The sequence below is a fragment of the Nelumbo lutea genome, chromosome 5, assembly GCF_056320005.1.
Source record: "Nelumbo lutea isolate HS-2025 chromosome 5, American lotus-T2T, whole genome shotgun sequence".
Classification (NCBI taxonomy): Eukaryota; Viridiplantae; Streptophyta; class Magnoliopsida; order Proteales; family Nelumbonaceae; genus Nelumbo; species Nelumbo lutea.
Window position 1 is genome coordinate 15564035 of NC_142688.1, and position 17924 is coordinate 15581958.

The 17924-nt window shown below is 42.3% G+C and overlaps 1 protein-coding gene across 4 annotated transcripts in view; it reads left to right on the top strand.

Annotated features, from left to right (window-relative positions):
* LOC148850572 (uncharacterized) overlaps positions 1 to 15659 on the top strand; it is a 73764-nt gene extending 58105 nt beyond the window's left edge. For 3 of the 4 annotated variants that reach the window (XM_088945614.1, XM_088945616.1, XM_088945617.1), the window contains exons 8-14: positions 7369 to 7433; positions 7821 to 7996; positions 8330 to 8460; positions 8565 to 8652; positions 13961 to 14174; positions 14380 to 14480; positions 14781 to 15659. In XM_088945614.1, the coding sequence (XP_088801740.1) occupies positions 7369 to 7433; positions 7821 to 7996; positions 8330 to 8460; positions 8565 to 8652; positions 13961 to 14174; positions 14380 to 14480; positions 14781 to 15299 (1294 nt within the window). In that variant the 3' untranslated portion in view covers positions 15300 to 15659. The remainder of the gene's footprint in view (positions 1 to 7368; positions 7434 to 7820; positions 7997 to 8329; positions 8461 to 8564; positions 8653 to 13960; positions 14175 to 14379; positions 14481 to 14780) is intronic. The other variant, XM_088945615.1, reaches the window with a different exon arrangement.
* Positions 15660 to 17924: the final 2265 nt, after the last annotated feature.

Genomic DNA, 17924 nt, shown 5'->3' on the forward strand with positions numbered 1-17924 from the left:
CCAAATCTCCTTAGTTGTGTTAGCCCATAAAAAATGCTTACTTATATGGAGTAACATGGAATTGCACAACCAAGTAATCACCATGTAGTTCTCCTATACCCACTGGGAGTAGTTAGTTTCAGGTTTCTTTTCTTCACCAGTGACATGCCCCAATTTCTCACGAGCTCCAATGGCTATCTTTGTAGATTGTGACCATTCTAAGTAGTTTGTACCATCCAACTTGACTGTAGTGATGGTCCTAACCCCAAAGAGATCTCTAGCACCTCCTCACCCGGTCCCATTTCACCTGCAAATTTGTTTTCAACTCCAAAACCCTCCATAACTCCTAGAACAGACTAGGAAATCAATTTAAGATGAAAAGAAAGGTATTTATCTCCTTTAGAAACATCAAACACCTTCCTAGTACCTTAGAAGCCCCTTCCTCCAAAGATTCCCTTTTCTGTAGGAGCAAAAGAAGACAGAAGAGGTTGCCTTTTATGGATGCTTTCCTCGGGAAGACGTACCATCGCCGCCGGTAGCAACAGGCTCCGGGCCCACCGCCAGCAGCAGCAAGGATTCAGTGATGCTCATCCTACCAGTTCGGCAACAAAAGCTTTATCTAGATTAGATTAGCTCATTTTGCTTGTTCTTATCTCTTATCTTATCTTGTTAATAGCTTATCAGATTAGGATTAACTTAGCTTATCTTATCTTGTTAGTAGCTTATCAGATTAGGATTAGCTTATCTTATCCTTAGCAAGATAGAACTGGAAGTCTCCCTATTCAGCAAGGAGACTCCCTTTGATTAGGACTCTTGTAATCTCCTATTTAAGGAGACCCCATTATTGAATAAGATATCACATTATTCAGTCAAGAGTGAGTTAGGAGAGTTGGTGATCTCTTGGACAAATCACCGAAGGCGCCAAGATAGGTTCATCACGAGCAGGAAGGAACAAGGGAAAACAGGAGGTTTTCCCCGTGGACCGACCCGTGACGAGATCCTATTCCTGGGCCCTCAACAACTTGGTATCAGAGCAAGGCGTCATGGGAGATCTGGAGCAGCTACCTTCCAGGGTCCACGACCTCAAGCACCAGAGATCTCTCTCCATGCGATCACCGATATTAAAACCTCTCAGACCATGCAGTTACAGGCACAAATCACAGGTTAGCCGGTGCGCATTCTCGTCGATTCAGAGAGCACACACAACTTCATAAGTGAACATGCAGCCCTACAGTTAAAACTACCAATGGAACTTCGGCCACGACTACAGGTAGCCGTCGCAAATGGTGAAAAAGTTCACAGTCCAGGGATTTGTAAGGACGTCCCAGTACATGTCAATTCTGAACTAATTCTTGTTGATTTATTTGTACTCTCGTTGGATGGGTTCGATATTGTTCTCGGGGTCAAATGGTTAATTACCCTAGGCCCGATTTTGTGGGACTTCAGTGCACTCACCATGACCTTCCATCTGAATGGCAAGCAAGTTTCATGGCATGGTTGCAGGGTTAAAGGAAAGACATCGCAGGTTCATGCACTCCAGACAGAACCGGCAGCCATGGAAAAACTTCTCCTCGAGTTTTCAGATTTGTTCTAGGAACCGAAGGGCCTTCCCCCTTCCCGAGCTTGCGACCATCGTATTCCTTTGGTGACGGGTTTAGCACCAGTCGTTGTCAGGCCTTATCGCTACCCTCACTTACAGCGATGTTGAACCAAGGGATCATACGCAAAAGTCACTCCCCCTTCTCTTCACCGGTTCTGTTGGTGGCGAAGCAGGATGGAACGTGGAGGTTCTGTGTTGACTATAGAGAACTCAATGACCGGACGATCAAAGATAAGTTCCCTATTCCCGGTGTGGACGAACTACTGGACGAGTTGCATGGTGCCTAGTATTTCTCTAAGTTGGACCTCAGGTCTGGATATTTCCAAGTTCGCATGGCTCCCGGTGACGTGAAGAAAACTGCTTTTTGCTCTCACCATGGCCACTTCGAATTTTTAGTCATGCCATTCGGACTCTCCAATGCACCATCTACATTTCAGGCACTAATGAACGAGGTATTCTAGCCCCATCTGCGCAAATTTGTTTTACTTTTCTTTGATGATATCCTCGTTTACAGCAAATCATGGGTAGAGCATGCCCACCATCTGAGGACCGTTTTCGTACTCCTACACCAACACAACTTATTCTTGAAACGGTCCAAGTGCTCCTTCAGGGAGCGATAGGTTCTTTACCTCGGCCACATCATCCATGGGCAGGGTGTAACAGTTGATAGTTCCAAGGTTCATGCTATAACAGAATGGCTCAAACCTCAATCTGCCAAGGCCCTACGTGGGTTCCTCGGTTTAACGAGTTACTACCACAAATTTGTACAAAACTATGGAGTGTTGGCAGCCCCGTTAACCAACTTGTTGAAGAGAAACTCCTTCCGGTGGGATGACGCAGCTGTTGAAGCTTTTCTGTCATTGTGAAATGCATTGTCTTCAACCCCTGTCCTGCAATTACCTAATTTCGCCCTCGAATTTACAGTCGAGTGCGATGCTTCCGGAGTGGGTATCGGGGCTGTACTACATCAGCAAGGGCACCCGATCGCTTTCGTCACCACAGATTGGCCGACCGGCATCTGAAGCTTCCAGCCTATGAGCGCGAACTAATCGGCCTTGCCCGAGCCATCCAGCACTGGAGGCCGTATTTGTGGGGGTGGTCGTTCATCGTCAAAACCGATCGTTACAACCTCAAATACCTGTTAGAGCAGCATCTCACCACTTCCCCTCAACAGCATTGGGTTAGCAAACTGCTCGGGGTTTACTTCCAAGTGGAATATAAGGCGAGATCCTCTAATCGCGCAGCTGATGCCTTGTCTAGGCGAGAAGAAGACGCAATGGTTCTATGTAGCATTTCCCAACCTCGGATCTCTCTGTTTGACGACATTAAGAAGGCAGCACCACAATCCCCGGAATGGTCGCTCTTACTGCAGAAGATCCAGACAGGCAGGCCGACCCCGATTGGTCACTTCACAACGGGTTGGTACTGTATAAGGGACGAGTCCATCTTCCCGCAAACTGCCCGTTGATTCCCACCATCATCACCAGCATCCATAACTCCACCTATGAGGGCATTCAAAAAACACTACACCGCGTCCAGACTGATTTCCATTGGCGAGGTATGAAGACTTCTATTCGAGATTTGTCTAGAATTGCTCCACATGCCAATAGCACAAATGGGAAAACGTACACCTGGCAGGCCTCCTTTAGTCCCTTTCCATCCCATCGCAGATCTAGGCCGACATCTCCATGGACTTCATTGAGGGACTTCCCAAGGTAGGGGGCAAATCAGTTCTCTTTGTGGTAGTCGACTGCTTCTCTAAATACGCGCACTTCATTCCTCTATCACACCCTTACAGTGCCACTTCGGTTGCCCTCGCCTTCTTTACACATATCCTTCGCTTACATGGGTTGTCGGAATCCATCGTCAGCGATAGAGACCCGGTCTTCACTAGTGCCTTCTGGAAAGAGTTATTTCGACTTCACGACACCACCCTGGCCTACTCATCAGCTTACCGGCCACAAACCGATGGTCAGACGGAAGTGGTTAACTGCACTATCGAGATGTATCTCTGCTGTTTTGTAGGCGATCAACCTCGACAGTGGTTGGAATGGCTTCCTTGGGCCGAGTACTGCTACAACACAGCCTACCATTTCTCCCTCGGCATGACTCCCTTTTGCGTCGTTTACGGCAGGAATCCTCTTCGCTTGCTGTCCTATGAGCCCGGATCTACTCGCTTGGACGCAATCGATCACTCCTTACAGGACTGCGACGCCCTCCTCGCCGACGTCCGCATTCGCTTACAACAGGCCCAGCTCCGCATGAAGCTCCTTTATGATAAGCACCACCGGGAACCGTCGTTTGAACCAGGACAATTTGTTTGGTTGAAGCTCTAGCCCTACTGACAACGCTCCTTGTGCCACAAGGCTGCCCCGAAGCTGGCCTCTAAGTTCTATGGGCCCTACAAGGTTTTGCGACGGATTGGCAGTGTGGTCTACCAGTTGGAATTGCCAGAGACTAGCCGAATTCATGATGTCTTCCACATCTCCTTGCTGAAACCATTTACGGGTGTTCCCCCGGACCAAGTTCCCTCCCTGCTACCCTTGAAAGATGGCAAACTAGTCCCCTAGCCTAGAACTGTCACCCGCTCTCGTTCAATCGTGGAATCCTTGAAGTCTTGGTGGAATGGTGTGATCTACCACCAACAGAAGCCACATGGATCCCATTGGTAGAGTTCCAAGCCACATATCCAGCTTTCGAGCTTGAGGACAAGCTCGTAGTCCAGGAGGGGAGTAATGTTATGAACGCCTTCCTCGGGAAGGCGTACCATCGCCGCCGGCAGCAACAGGCTCCGGGCCCACCGCCAGCAGTAGCAAGGATTCAGTGATGCTCATCCTACCCAGTTCGGCAACAACAGCCTTATCTAGATTAGATTAGCTCATTTTGCTTATTCTTATCTCTTATCTTATCTCGTTAATAGCTTATCAGATTAGGATTAGCTTAGCTTATCTTATCTTGTTAGTAGCTTATCAGATTAGGATTAGCTTATCTAATCCTTAGCAAGATAGAACTGGAAGTCTCCCTATTCAGCAAGGAGACTCCCTTTGATTAGGACTCTTGTAATCTCCTATTTAAGGAGACCCCATTATTGAATAAGATATCAAATTATTCAGTCAAGAGTGAGTTAGGAGAGTTGGTGATCTCTTGGACAAATCACCGAAGGTGCCAAGATAGGTTCATCACGAGCAGGAAGGAACAAGGGAAAACAGGAGGTTTTCCCCGTGGATCGACCCGTGACGAGATCCTATTCCCGGACCCTCAACACTGCCACTTCCTCCAGAGGCCTTTAAAAGGGCTAGGGCTTTAACACCCCCTTCAGAAAACCTCAAGGAACCCTACAAAATCTAAGCGCCACTTCCTAGGTCAAAATTGAAGAGTCCTACTAAATTAGGACTCTTATCCTATTCTCCAATTCTTCCTGATTTTGGTGCTAAACCCTATACCAACTACAAAAGATTGCAAATCCATCAAAAAATCCAAAAACTGGCCTTACCTGAAGTCCTCGATCAGCCCTTTACCTCATCATGCAGTGGGCCAATCTAGGGCTGCATGATGGAGGAGCTTAAAAAGTCTCTAAACTTGCTCTAATATCAAGTAGAGAAGTTTGGAAGATCTGTTTTGATATAAAAACTGTGAAAGAAAGATGAAAAGAAAGAGGAGAGAAGCTTTACGCTGAGAAAGAAAGAGGAGAGAGATTGAAGAGAATGGGAGAAGCCAAAATTAGGTCTGGCCGCCCCTTTCATTAGCTTATATACTCACAAATAAAAACAGAGTACAAAGACAAGTATGCCCTTAGTAAGTTGGCTACTTGTAAGAAATGAATAAACACTCTTTAACTTAAAACATAAACTAATGGGCCTTGGGCTCAATAACACCCTAACTATGCTATGTAAATAAAAATAAGTGTTATCAGACCAAAACTCAACAATAGTAAAAAAAGCCTGATTATCCTAACAGTCTGACCTTGGATCAACCTGACTGAATTTGTGCATGTACTCTTCTTTCTTTTACTCATCTAATAAAACTCTCTTGGTCTGATTGATAATTAAAAAGAACTGGCTGAGTTTGTTTCTACAAGTTGTATCCATCTAACAAAACAAATAAAATAAATGTATGATGAGGGCGATTTGGTAAGATAAGGGATTGAGGATGATTTGTACAGGCAGAACAAAAAGGCCTAAGGTAAGAATATTACCAGTCTTTCCTATGGAAAGGAATGGGGGAAGAGTTGTATACACCCCAAAAAATGTATTGGAGATTACAATTTTTAGATTGATGAAGATGGCATTACTTGAGAAGTGGCATTAGAGGTTAGCTGGTGGAGACAGTTGATTGCAAGGTTGAGGTTGAGAACGAAGAAATTCTCATATTACATAATTCACTCTATTGAATAAGACCTTCTATTATTTTGGGTGAAGGACCATTTGGGGTATTATATGGTCCCATTAATTATATCTCTGCTTTTTGCAAAGAAGACCTGTTGATTCTGATTTGAAGACAAAATTACATAATTCACTGTCACATGACTCTTATTAGTGTTTAGTGTTGTTATTGGGCTTTAGTTATTAGGCCCAATAGTGTTTTAAGTTTTTTGTTAAGAGAACCACTAAACAGGGGCACCTCTGTCCCTTCTTGTTTTTTTCTTAAGTTGCAATCTAATAAAAGATTTAGGGCCGACTAAGACCTCTCCTTCTGGCTGCCCATTCTTCTCATTCTCTTGTCTTCTTCTCCAAACCACTCTCAAACCCTTGCAGGTCTGAAAACACAGGAAAAAAAAGTGACAGTGGCATGGTAGTTTCGAAGTGAGGAGAATAAAGTTGTCCAGGTTCCAAATTGTTGAAGAAATCTGCAAGATTGGGAGGTGGCTGAATGTGGGCCTGTCTAACTTCAAGGATAGCAACACTGGAGTCTAATGATAAGAGAGTGGTGAAGGACGATAAAATTTCCACACAAAGTGGTATATGGATCTCTTCCACCATCCAGAATTGCTTTTCTAGTATGGATAACAGTCAACAATGTGGGGCAAATGCCCCGCTTGAGTCAGCCTCATAAGAAGAGGGATGTTGATCGCTGGTTCTGGTTGTGTGCTATGCAATGGTGAGAAATTAACAGCAGATCATCTTTCATGCACTGCCTGGTTGCAAAAATAATCGAAAACATGCAAAAAAAGTATTGATAGCTTGGTGGTGTGGTGGGGCTTGCTAAAAGAGGCAATGCAGCATGGAGTTCCATTCCAGAAGCCATCCTATGGTCAACTTGGAGGGAAAGTAATAGGAGACAGAATTATTAAAAGGCAGTGTCAGAAGAATTTACTCTTGGGTGGTGATGGACAAAAGGTTCAGAGATGTTCCTTTCCATTCATTTCAATCATTTAATGTTCTTTTCTAGTTTTCAAATATGGTCTCTTTGATGATGTTGATGGTTACAGTTTATGGCTTCTTCTAGGCCCAGCCAGTGTTAGTTGTATCTTCTTTGATTATTTAATAATTTAAATTGCCTTGGCATTTTCAGAAAAAAAAAAGAACATTACCATAGTTTTCTTGTTAATGCGAAGGGATGTATTCTATATAAATTGTATATTGTACTCTGGCATTGTCGTGTGCTCCCAATTTGGCTGGCTTTACCAAGCCTACCCTCATCTCCAGTTCAACTTCCTGTGGGTTTTAAGGATTGTTTTCTTTTCTTTTGGATCATTGACAATTAAAGAATTTATTGAGGAACATAAAAGAGAGAGTATTGATCACAGGCATTAATATTTTATTGACTTTAAGTTTTTAAAATCTTTTCAGGAAATATGTTTCAAGTTTCAGACCTGGTCGAACTGGAAAACTAGGATCTTTTTTTGATACAACAGGTAATTTTTTATCTGTCAATATATTTGACTTGTCTGGACATTCTTATGATGCATGCTAGATATCTGGTGCTGACCTGTTGAGATGTTAAATGTTAATAAATATTGTTCCATTCTAGTTGAAGGTATGTTTAGATGTTAAATGTTAATAAATATTTCTTAGGCAAACTGTCAATTCAAAATATCCCCATGTTCATGGTCTTATTTTATGTTTCTGATTGTTCCTCAATGAATGAAAATGGAAGGGATGGTAAAGTTATCATTATTTTCAAACGTAGGGGTCAAACAGGCACTTCAGACCCTGAATAATTGGAGTAGATTAGTGGATAACTTTTTTCGGTGTTTCTTAAACTTAATCCTGTTTCCTGATATAACTGGTGTATTTTGCAGAGTTGGTTTGGCGATGTATACTTAGGAAACAACTTGGGAAGCTCTTGGCCATTATACTTGGTTGCATGTCTGCAGCAATTCTTTTAGCAGAAGCTACCATACTGCCAAGTGGAGTCGATTTATCTCTTTTCTCCATTCTCATAAATTCCGTCAGAAAGCAAGAGGTTCTTGTACAGGTAAATTTTTTAATTGTTTGAATTCTACTTTAGGTTTACATCATCTCTTCCAAGTTTTAGTGCCCTTAGTAGGAGAGACCTTTTTTTATAGTTTTTTTGGAGTACCTACTTTTTATATCTGCTACTGATTGAATTGAATTCTCTTAGAAGGATATCTGGGTTACAGAATTCTTGCTTGTTTTGCACTACTGTAGGAACTCTATAAATATAGCAACCTTTTCCTTTCAAGTCATTCTTTTACTCTTGATGGTTGGTCTGAGCTTCTCATCATACATCTTTTTGTTTCTTAACTTTTTGCTTTAGATTAATTATTTCATTTTTTTTTCTTTGCAGATAACTGCTTTCATTCCTCTGATGTATATGTGCATGTGCACGTATTATTCCTTGTTCAAAATTGGAATGCTGATGTTTTACTCATTAACTCCAAGACAAACAAGCTCAGTCAGTTTGCTTATGATTTGCTCGTAAGTTACTCAATAGATGCATGAATACAATATGATGTTCATCTTGTGAGTTTTCTATTGAAATTGGAGTTGATTAGTAAATTTCTTTTGAGCATTTCTACTAGGATGGTTGCAAGATATGCACCTCCAATTTCTTACAACTTTCTCAATCTCATTAGCCTTGGTGGAAAGGCCAAAACTATCTTTGAAAAGGTCAGTCTCCTCTTACATCACATATGTTTATTGTCCTCAACTTACTCTGTCATAAGCTGAAGATAAAATTAAATAAGTGAATGACATATTAAAGCATGGGAAATTTTTGCATAAGGTAGAAGCGCCATATATTCTTGTGCCTTAACTTTCTACTGTTGAGATTTTCTCATCGTATCTTTCAACCATCTCACATAACTTTTTCCTTGTTACTTTCAAGAGCTCATCTAGTTCTTTTGAGCACATGAGGTTGGTCTTTGCATTTTTGTATTTTCAACAAATTTGGGGTTCCTTCAATTTTTCTAGGGGGCACTTCTTGATGCAATGGTAAAATATCAAGATGACAAACACGAAAATGCAGATTCAAATCTTTAGAGCAGCCATTTCATGCTAAAAAGCCAGACATTAGGTCTGTATCCGAAGACCCCAGATAACCGTGATTAGCACTGGGTAATGACCTTTCTTATTTTTATTTATTTTGCTGCCTCAGGTGAAGCCAAGTCTTATGTGATTTGCAGAAGCGTCTGTCAATTTTCTTTGTAGTTGTTCTTGTTTTTCTTTTTTTTTCTTTTTTTTTTTTTTGTTCTTTGTTGTATTCATTGGAGGTGGGGAGGAAGAATGCTATATGGGCCTGACTGAGAATTCACATGGTGTGATGTCATCATCATCCAAGTCTTATCCCAATTATATGGGGTTGTCTACATGAATCCTGTTTCGCGATTCTGTTCTGTTTAATGCCATATCCATTGTTAAGTTATTAGTGGCTTCAACCAATGTTCTTTTTGGTCTTCCCCTACACCTTCTAGGCCCTTCAACTTGCAACCCCTTCTACCACAATTGGTGCATTGATCTTTGCAGTATTAATGTTTTTGTCTGTTTGGTTCCTTTATCACAAAGCTGCTCCAAAATTGGCTTGGTTCCAAGTTGTAGAATACATGTCGAATCACCACTTGGTGGGGCTACTAGGACTTGGGTCTTTTCCTTGAGTGGGACACCAAGTACATGTATATTTATTGATTAACCAATTTTCGTACGCTGGAGTAGATCCTAAAGAGATCCTACTTCCTCATGAATTTCTCTTGAATCAGGACCATTTGGCTGAACTTTATGCCAGTTTTCCAAAGGAGCAACACCTTTTTTTTACTCTAAATTGGTAAAAATATGTAGAATTTCTTACATTTTTTGTGGAGGATTAGATCCAGTAATAGGGGTTTATGGCTGGCCGATATTACGCACATCACTTAGCTATTGCAATTCTTTTTGCGATAGCTGGTCACGTGTATATGACCAACTGGGGCATTGGTCAAAACATTGTCTGATGTGGTCTAGTCCAAAATTTTTCCACCTGATGAGTGACTCTAGATTGGCCATTTTTTTGTCGGTGCAAGCCAGTCAATGCTAGACTGTCACGAGGCTACTCAACAAGGCCCCGTGTGGCACTCGATGGGGTCAAGAAAGCCTACAAATGTAAGCAATAACACACAAAAGGCAACAAGAAGGCACATAAATTAGTCAAAAGGCTACTTGTATTGCATTGATTGATGGTAAGCACAAGCACACAATTCAGTGTCGAGGGGATCTCGTGCTTAACCTTTACACGCTATTGTGAAAAATCATACTACAAAATTACAATAATGCCATTGGCAATCCCCCCATACAAAATACATGCAATGTCCCACCCAAGACACACACTTGACACTCGGATGGCATGCTGTGGGCGTGGTGATGGCACTTGAAGGCGCGGCAAAATGGTTACTTGTGACATTCTCCCCCACTCAATTCCGTCTTCGTCCTCGAAGACCAGCTTCTGGTTGTGGCTCGAACTTCTTGTTGGTGAAGGAAGGTTCTTCAACTGCTCCACGAACAGGGTTTCTTCCAAGGCTCGGATAGGAGGTTGGGTGGATGGCTTGTGGATGTCCTTGATGGTGGGAAAACCTATGGCTAGTCCCTAAGTTTGGTCCCTGCCTGGCTGCTTCAAGGTAGGATTTTGGACGTTCCTCGGTGGTGGTTGGTAAATTGGTGGCCAAGGCTGGGTCAAAATGATGGTTTGGATTTTTTGGGTATTGGTTCCCTTGCATTTTTTCCCAAGGATGGCTGCTCACCGTGCTACTACGTGGTTTGGGCGGGGTGAGAATGTGATTTCTATATTGCTTGGGTGACACTCACTCTCCCCGATGATTGAGGTAGTGGGTACAGTTATGGTTGAGGTTGGCCTTGGGTCTTCCCTTGGGCCCATCAGTTGTAGGCATACGCGGCTTCTGCTGCAAAGGTGGCTTCCGCTGTTGTTGCTAGTGCTATAGCGGTGTTGGCACTGACGCTAGCGTTGACTTCTTCTTGGAATCGTTGTGATCACTTCTGGTTGCAATAGTGGTGGTGGTCGTAGATCTCTTTGCCATTCCTTGAGGTTGAAGTTGGTGTTAGAGGTTCAAGGTTGTGACTTGCTTCTTCTTGGCACTGGCCGAGGCGATCATGTTGACCATGCAAGGTGACTGCTCGTCCAAGATCATCAAAGTGTCATGGTGAGGCATCAGTGCCGCTTTTGCCTGTATCATGAAGTCCATTCCAAGGACAACATCGAAGTCATCCATGTGAACATCAGAGAGGTCAATCTCTCCATCCCAGGTGCTGAGTTGTAGTCTTACTTGGCAAGCCATGCCTTCAGTAGGTTTGGCACCTGTGTTAACTGCTTTGAGCCAGTCGGGCTCTTTGGAGATGGTCAAATTAAGTCTCTTGGCCTCCGCAATGGATATGAAGTTGTGAGTGGCCCCCGTGTCAACTAGGGCTCTAGTTGGCCTCCCACCAAGGGTTACATCAACATACCTCAGTCCTCTCTTAACTGAGGCGGGATGTTTGCAAGTAGCCTTTTTCTTCATCATAGCATTGAAAAGTTGTAGGGTGCCCACTCTCGGCGCCTATGTACTCCACTCCCCATCACTATGCTCGTCATCACTCAACTTGGCAATGAGGGCATTTAGCTTCTCCCGCTTCGGGCAATGTCTTGTCAAGTGTTCCTCCCCACAAATGTAGCATGTAGGTGGACGGGTTGGTCTACCTTGGTACTTGTTGTAGGAGATGCAACTTCCTTGTGGGTGCTTTCCCTTTTGGTACTGTGCTGGCTGGTTGTGATAGGACTGCTTCTCTCTCGGGGGACTTGGTTGTCTGTCTCCCCCACTCAAGTGTGCGGCACATGGGCTGGCTTGCTTGGTCCCTTTGTCATTCGACAATCTCTGTTCACTAAGTTGTTCGACCACGGCCATGGCAGAGGCAAGGTCTTGAACATTGCGTCGCTAGAGCTCGAGCTCGGCCCAAGGCTTTAGGCCATCCATGAAGTTGAACAGTAGGTCTTTATCTGACAGGTTGGTGACTTCTAATGTGAGAGCAGAGAATTCTTTCACATACTCGTGGAGCGAGTCACCGTGCTTGAGGGACCTCATCCTTCGGTGGGCAAGGAACTCCACATTCTTTGGATAGAATTGTTTCTTCAGCTCTCGCTTAAAATCGACTCATGATTGTATGGTGCACGTACCGCGTTCTATGTCAACACACTTTCTGTGCCACCACAATGTAGTTGTATCAGTTAAATACATTGTAGTTGTACGTACTTGAGTCCTTTCATCAACCACATTGGCTGCGGCAAGGTATTGTTCCATTTGCCACAAGAAGTTGGCAAGCTCTTGTGCATCGCTCCAAATAGGGAGTTGGCTCCCAAATCTTGATGTAGGAAGGAGTGTGCAAGGCTAAGGTGCTGGTCGGGTTGGCAATTGCTCTCTTCATGATGGCACACTCCTTGATTTCCTCAAGTTGAGCTTGGACATCAGCGGAGGTGTTTAGGGCGGACTTCAAAGCTGCCCATTCAGTCTTCATCTCATTCAGTTCGGTCTAACTGGCCATTGATGTGGAGATGGTTCTTCTCCATGTTGCCCTCTCTCTCTTCATCTCGTCGAGTTGGGCTTGAAAGCTGTCAAGCTTGTCTTGGATATGCGAGTTGGATGAGCTTCCTTCTTGTTGGCGCGTGGTGCTACAAATTTCTTTCAGCGTGCCATTGAGTATTTCATGGATCTCATCCACGACTCCACTTAGGCGGCCTTCCACTTCCACCAATGTACTCTCCATGGCTTCCATGTTTTGGTGTAGCTCGTCTACCGAATCTCGCATCACCTACCGAATCTCGCATCTCACCTACAGTGGCCTTGCATTGTAGCATGCGCAAGTCAATGGTTGCATGCTTGTTGGTGGATTTCTCATGTTTGCTGGGCTTTGGTGCCTTGTCCTTGCCGATGTCGTCGGTGGGCACATCATCGGGCTCAAGGGATGTGGAGAGTCCATGCTCGATCTCCTCCACAATGTCCCTGTTGTGCTTCATGCTGGCACTTGCGTCACGGGTCGAATGGCTAGAAAGGAGCTCCTGCCCTGATACCAACTGTCACGGGGCTATTCAACAAGGCCCTGTGCGGCGTTTGATGGGGTCAAGAAAGCCTACGGGTGCAAGCAGCAACACACAAAAGGCAACAACAAGAAGGCAAACAAATTAGTCAAAAGGCTACTTGTATTGCATTGATTGATGGTAAGCACAAGCACATAGTTCATTGTCGAGGGGATCTCGTGCTTAACCTTTACACGCTATTGATTCAATCGACTACCTTCCTCCCCTCAAAGAGTACGTTAAGTTTTTGGGGGAGTGACAATAAGAAACATCAAAAAGGTGAAAAATCATACTACAAAATTACAATAATGCCATTGGCAATCCCCCCCATACAAAATACATGCAATGTCCCACCCAAGACACACACTTGGACACTCGGATGGCATGCTGTGGATGTGGTGATGGCACTTGAAGGTGCGGCAAAATGGTCACTTGTGACAAGACTTCACCTTAAACTTAAGGTCTTCAACAAAAAAAATCAGGAAAGGGTGTCTTTGTTGTGCATACATGTGCCACATGGGTGATACTGGGAAGAAAATTTTACATATGAAGCCCTTCTCAGATTCTGACCCGGCTGCCAATCATAATAAACCTGTCTTTCAAATTGTTTCCTGGTCTCTCCTTGAGATAATGAAATTATTTGTCCAAAACTAGATCTTTTCCTTTAATATCCATCAGAATTTTTTCAACATAGCGTCCTTTTCCATTACCTAATGTTGGTCCCAGCTATCTGGGGTCTTGGAGTTGGAAGAGGTGGACTGCATTTTAAAAAAGGTCCTTACCCATCATCTGCTCTCTATGAATCTTAAAATTGATTCTTCAACATCTTTTTCAAAAAAAAAAAAAAAAGGTTCTTGAAGGGTGATAAGTTTCTGGTTTGATCTGCAGAGAATGGGGAACATTGATGATGCAGTCCCTTTTTTTGGGCAAGGATTTAATAAAATCTATCCACTTATTATGGTTCTATATACCCTACTAGTTGCAAGCAATTTCTTTGGCCGGGTAATTGATTTTTTCGGAAGCTGGAAGAGGTTCAGGTTCCAAAATGAGGCTGATAATCTGGATGGACTTAATGCTTCAGGAATAATCATCCTGCAAAAAGGTAAATAGGTCTTGATCTCATTTTCCCTCTTTGCATGCAGTATGTAGTTCGACATTCTTTTGCACTCCCATTAGGTGAGGTCATGACAGTATGGACCGATGCCACAAGGCTTCTATACAAAACCTTTTTTTTACTCCTCTGTGAATGATTTCAATTTTCCTATTTAGGCTTGAATTATTAAAAAAGAAAAAAAAAATTCCTACAGAGCGATCTTGGCTTGAACAAGGACGTAAGGTTGGTGAGCATGTCATCCCATTGGCAAGGAATTTCAGCAATGTAGATGTTGAGTCTGGAAGCAATAGCACAGTATGTAGAACTGCTTTATTGTCGGTGGAACCCTGTGGTGATACTATCATTTTGTCTATGCTATTTATATTGTTATGCATCATGGAAATGTCTGTCATGATGCACTATCAGATCTATTTACCAATAAACACAAATTTGTGACACTGATTTTGTCATCAAATTCCTCTCTTTTTGTTTTGGTCATCAAATTCTTCCCTTTTTGTTGTCAGTAACCTTCATTTTGTCATTCTTATTCTTTTACCATTTTCCAACCTAACAAGTGGGGCAATATTCTACTGCTAATCTTGAGATGGCCTTCAGGACAAGGCTGCTATTGAAATGAAGCCAACATCCAGTTTGGCCAAGGACAGTGGAAAGGGAAGCCAATCAAAACCCTTGAAAGAAGAGACCTGGAAATATGACATGAGCACTGAAGCAACTGGAAACAAGTCTACCAACATAAAAGAACAGAATAAAGAAACATCCAGTAAAAAAAAAATGGAGGAGAACATTGCTCCCAATACAGTCTCTTTGCTTGATACAAGCAAATCTCAGAACCACCAGAATTCTGGTAATGAAGCAGGGGTGCCTTCTTCTAGGCTCTCCTCAACATGGGAATCAGTGAAGACAGGATTTCAAAGTATAAAGGATAATATAGGTGCCAAGAGATTTATGCCTCTTCGCCAAGTTCGGGAAAAAGACCTTGTTTCCCTTGTTTCGTCATCCGAGTCCCTTGATGAAATATTCCGGAGATTAAAACAACCAGCAGTGGATCAAGGGGATTACAGTGATGAGGATGACATTGACATGGATGTTATAAGTTCAGGACCCACCGGATAATTACTGTAATTCTTAATGAATTGGAGATTAATGAGTGTTGTAGAAGTTGAGTAGGTGATTGTAATTTTTAATTCCATGAAACCCACGGAAATGTATGGGTTTCAGATAAGGATTGGAGGCTCGATGCTCAGTGCACACCAAATTTTTCCTGCGGCAATGGAGGGGATTCTGCTATACCAAATCACACACAGTTAACAAGTAGCTGCACAAACCAGTCAAATACAACAATGAATACGAAGCCTACTGGGAACCAAAAGTTCAGGAAAATTTTGTAATGTTTCAATCTACTGGATACAACATTCGTGTCTTTTTCTGTAGCTTAATATTGGTATTGATTGAGTGTAATATTTTGCTCTAGAAGCAGGTTTTGTGTGGTGTGTTTCTGTAAGCATATCATGGGTTTGTATTTGGCTCTTGATACAGCAATAACTGTCCGGTCAGGATTCGTGTAGAGGTACCCAACCCCAAATAATTGGGATTAAGGCTGAGCGGAGTAGATTCTTCAGTTTTTCCCCTCCCTGATCGCGTGCAAAAGAGTTTGCATTGCATGAGCCATGATATGCATATTTCTAAGTCATTTACAACTTCAGTGGATCCAAAAGAAATAAATTTGTTGACCTCCCTGCATTTGCAAACAGTCCAAGATATATGCCATTCGGTTAAATTACAACTCATATAAGATACCTTTCGTGGGATCTTGCAGTATACAAATTGCAAATCTTCGGATGTGTCGACCTTTGTTAAAAAGTTTTGTCTTTCCACTCTTTGCGATTGAGGGAAAATAATAAATAATATTCACGTCAGGTTAATGAGCCATGCTTCATAAAATGGCCAAGTTTTGCACGTGTAAAGACCAAATAGAGCATGAGTTACACCTCACAAAGACAACCACATAAGATATGTTTGGTACTGATGTTGTGTTGTGTTGGATTTTGGGTTTACCAATACAAATTTGGGAGGGAGATTTTTCATTTAAGATGTTTGAGAATGTTTTGAATTGATTAATACAAATTGCTGTTTTTACATTAAACATCATGTTTTTACACTCATTTTTCTAGTTGAAATGGCACTCATATATGATGATGGGACAATACATAGTTCTCATAAATTTGTATTTGTTTATTTATACCCTGACGGGCCTTCTAAAAAATTAAATTTGTATTTATTAAACCAAAACCCAACAGCAATGCAATGCCACTGTATGCTTTCATAATAAGTGGTTTTTGTACCAAATACCCCAGTATCATCTATAAAACGCATTAGGATTGAAATTGGGTCCAACCGTCCAACATCCTGGCTGGCCGTTCCTTGAAGTATTTTCCTTTACTTGTTTGATAATACAAGTGTTTCTTTTTTTTCTCTCTCTTTAAGTATCACTAAAGGCTGTTTTTTCCAAAAAATTCTGTTTCTCTTGTTTTCTATCAAACCGAACATAATGTAAGCCCTAAGGGAACTGTCCCTGTCCCATTTATCAAAAAATATGGTGTATCTAAATCACTCTTCTAAATTAACTAGACGGCTTAAAAATTTTAAGGCAACGTTCATTTTCAGTAAGTTACTTAGCCGGGTAAATGCAACTATTTGGGTAAGTTTTTCCTGAAAAACATTTACCCAAGTAAGTGCATTTACACATGTTCTTTTATTTCTTAGGCAAATAAGGTAATGACCATTTTAGCCATAAAAATCCATTATTAAAAGGGGCATTTTTGCCCCATTCAAGTGTTAGCAACTTCCCCCTAGGTGGGAAAGTTATTTACCCACCTAGGAGATGGGTATTAGGGTGTCAATTGGACTGGATTTGGTCCAATCTGATCCAGTCCAATGTGAGTCCATTATAAGTGGACCAGGTCCAATCCAATCCAATGAATGTTTTGGACCAATTTGGACCAGTCCAATTCAATGTTTGGACTGTCTAATATGTTCAAATTCATTTTGATTTAGATTGGATTTAATCCAAACTCGGTCCATTGACACATTTATCTTATATCAGTGTACCAGATACTAGCTTAATCGAACCCAATCCAATATAAATTTGTTATGGACGGACCAAGTCCAATCCAATCTAATAAATATTTTGCACCGGATTAGTCTAATCCAATATGTCTTGTTGGTCCGTCCAATCCATCCAAATTGATTTTGGACTGGATGGGGTTCAATCCAAAATCGGTCCATTGACACCCTTAGGTATCGCTTACTCGGGTAAGTGATACCCAAGAAAATAAACTTTCCTTGATCCTCACATAGATCTAAAAAATGAACATGGGATTCTTGGTTAATGGGAACCAAAATCCCATTTAAGTGGGATTCTCATTTCCATTTTAGGTGGAATGGAATTCTCCCACCTCCTTGGAATGTGATTCCCATTCCGCCTCTTTCTTTTATTTTATTTTTTTGTTCTTGACAAAAACCTCATTTCAATTCAAAGCCCTAATCAGTCAATTCCTCCGTGTTCGAAAGGCATGCCTTCATCCAAATTAGCCACCAACAACCACCATCTCTACTGAGGTAAAATTAGTCACCTTACGGTTGTCCTTCCCCTATATTTTCTCTTTTCTTCCTAACTCTTCCTCTTCTTTCTTCCCTCTTCTCTCTTCTTCCTCCCCTCTGTCACCACCGCAATTGCTA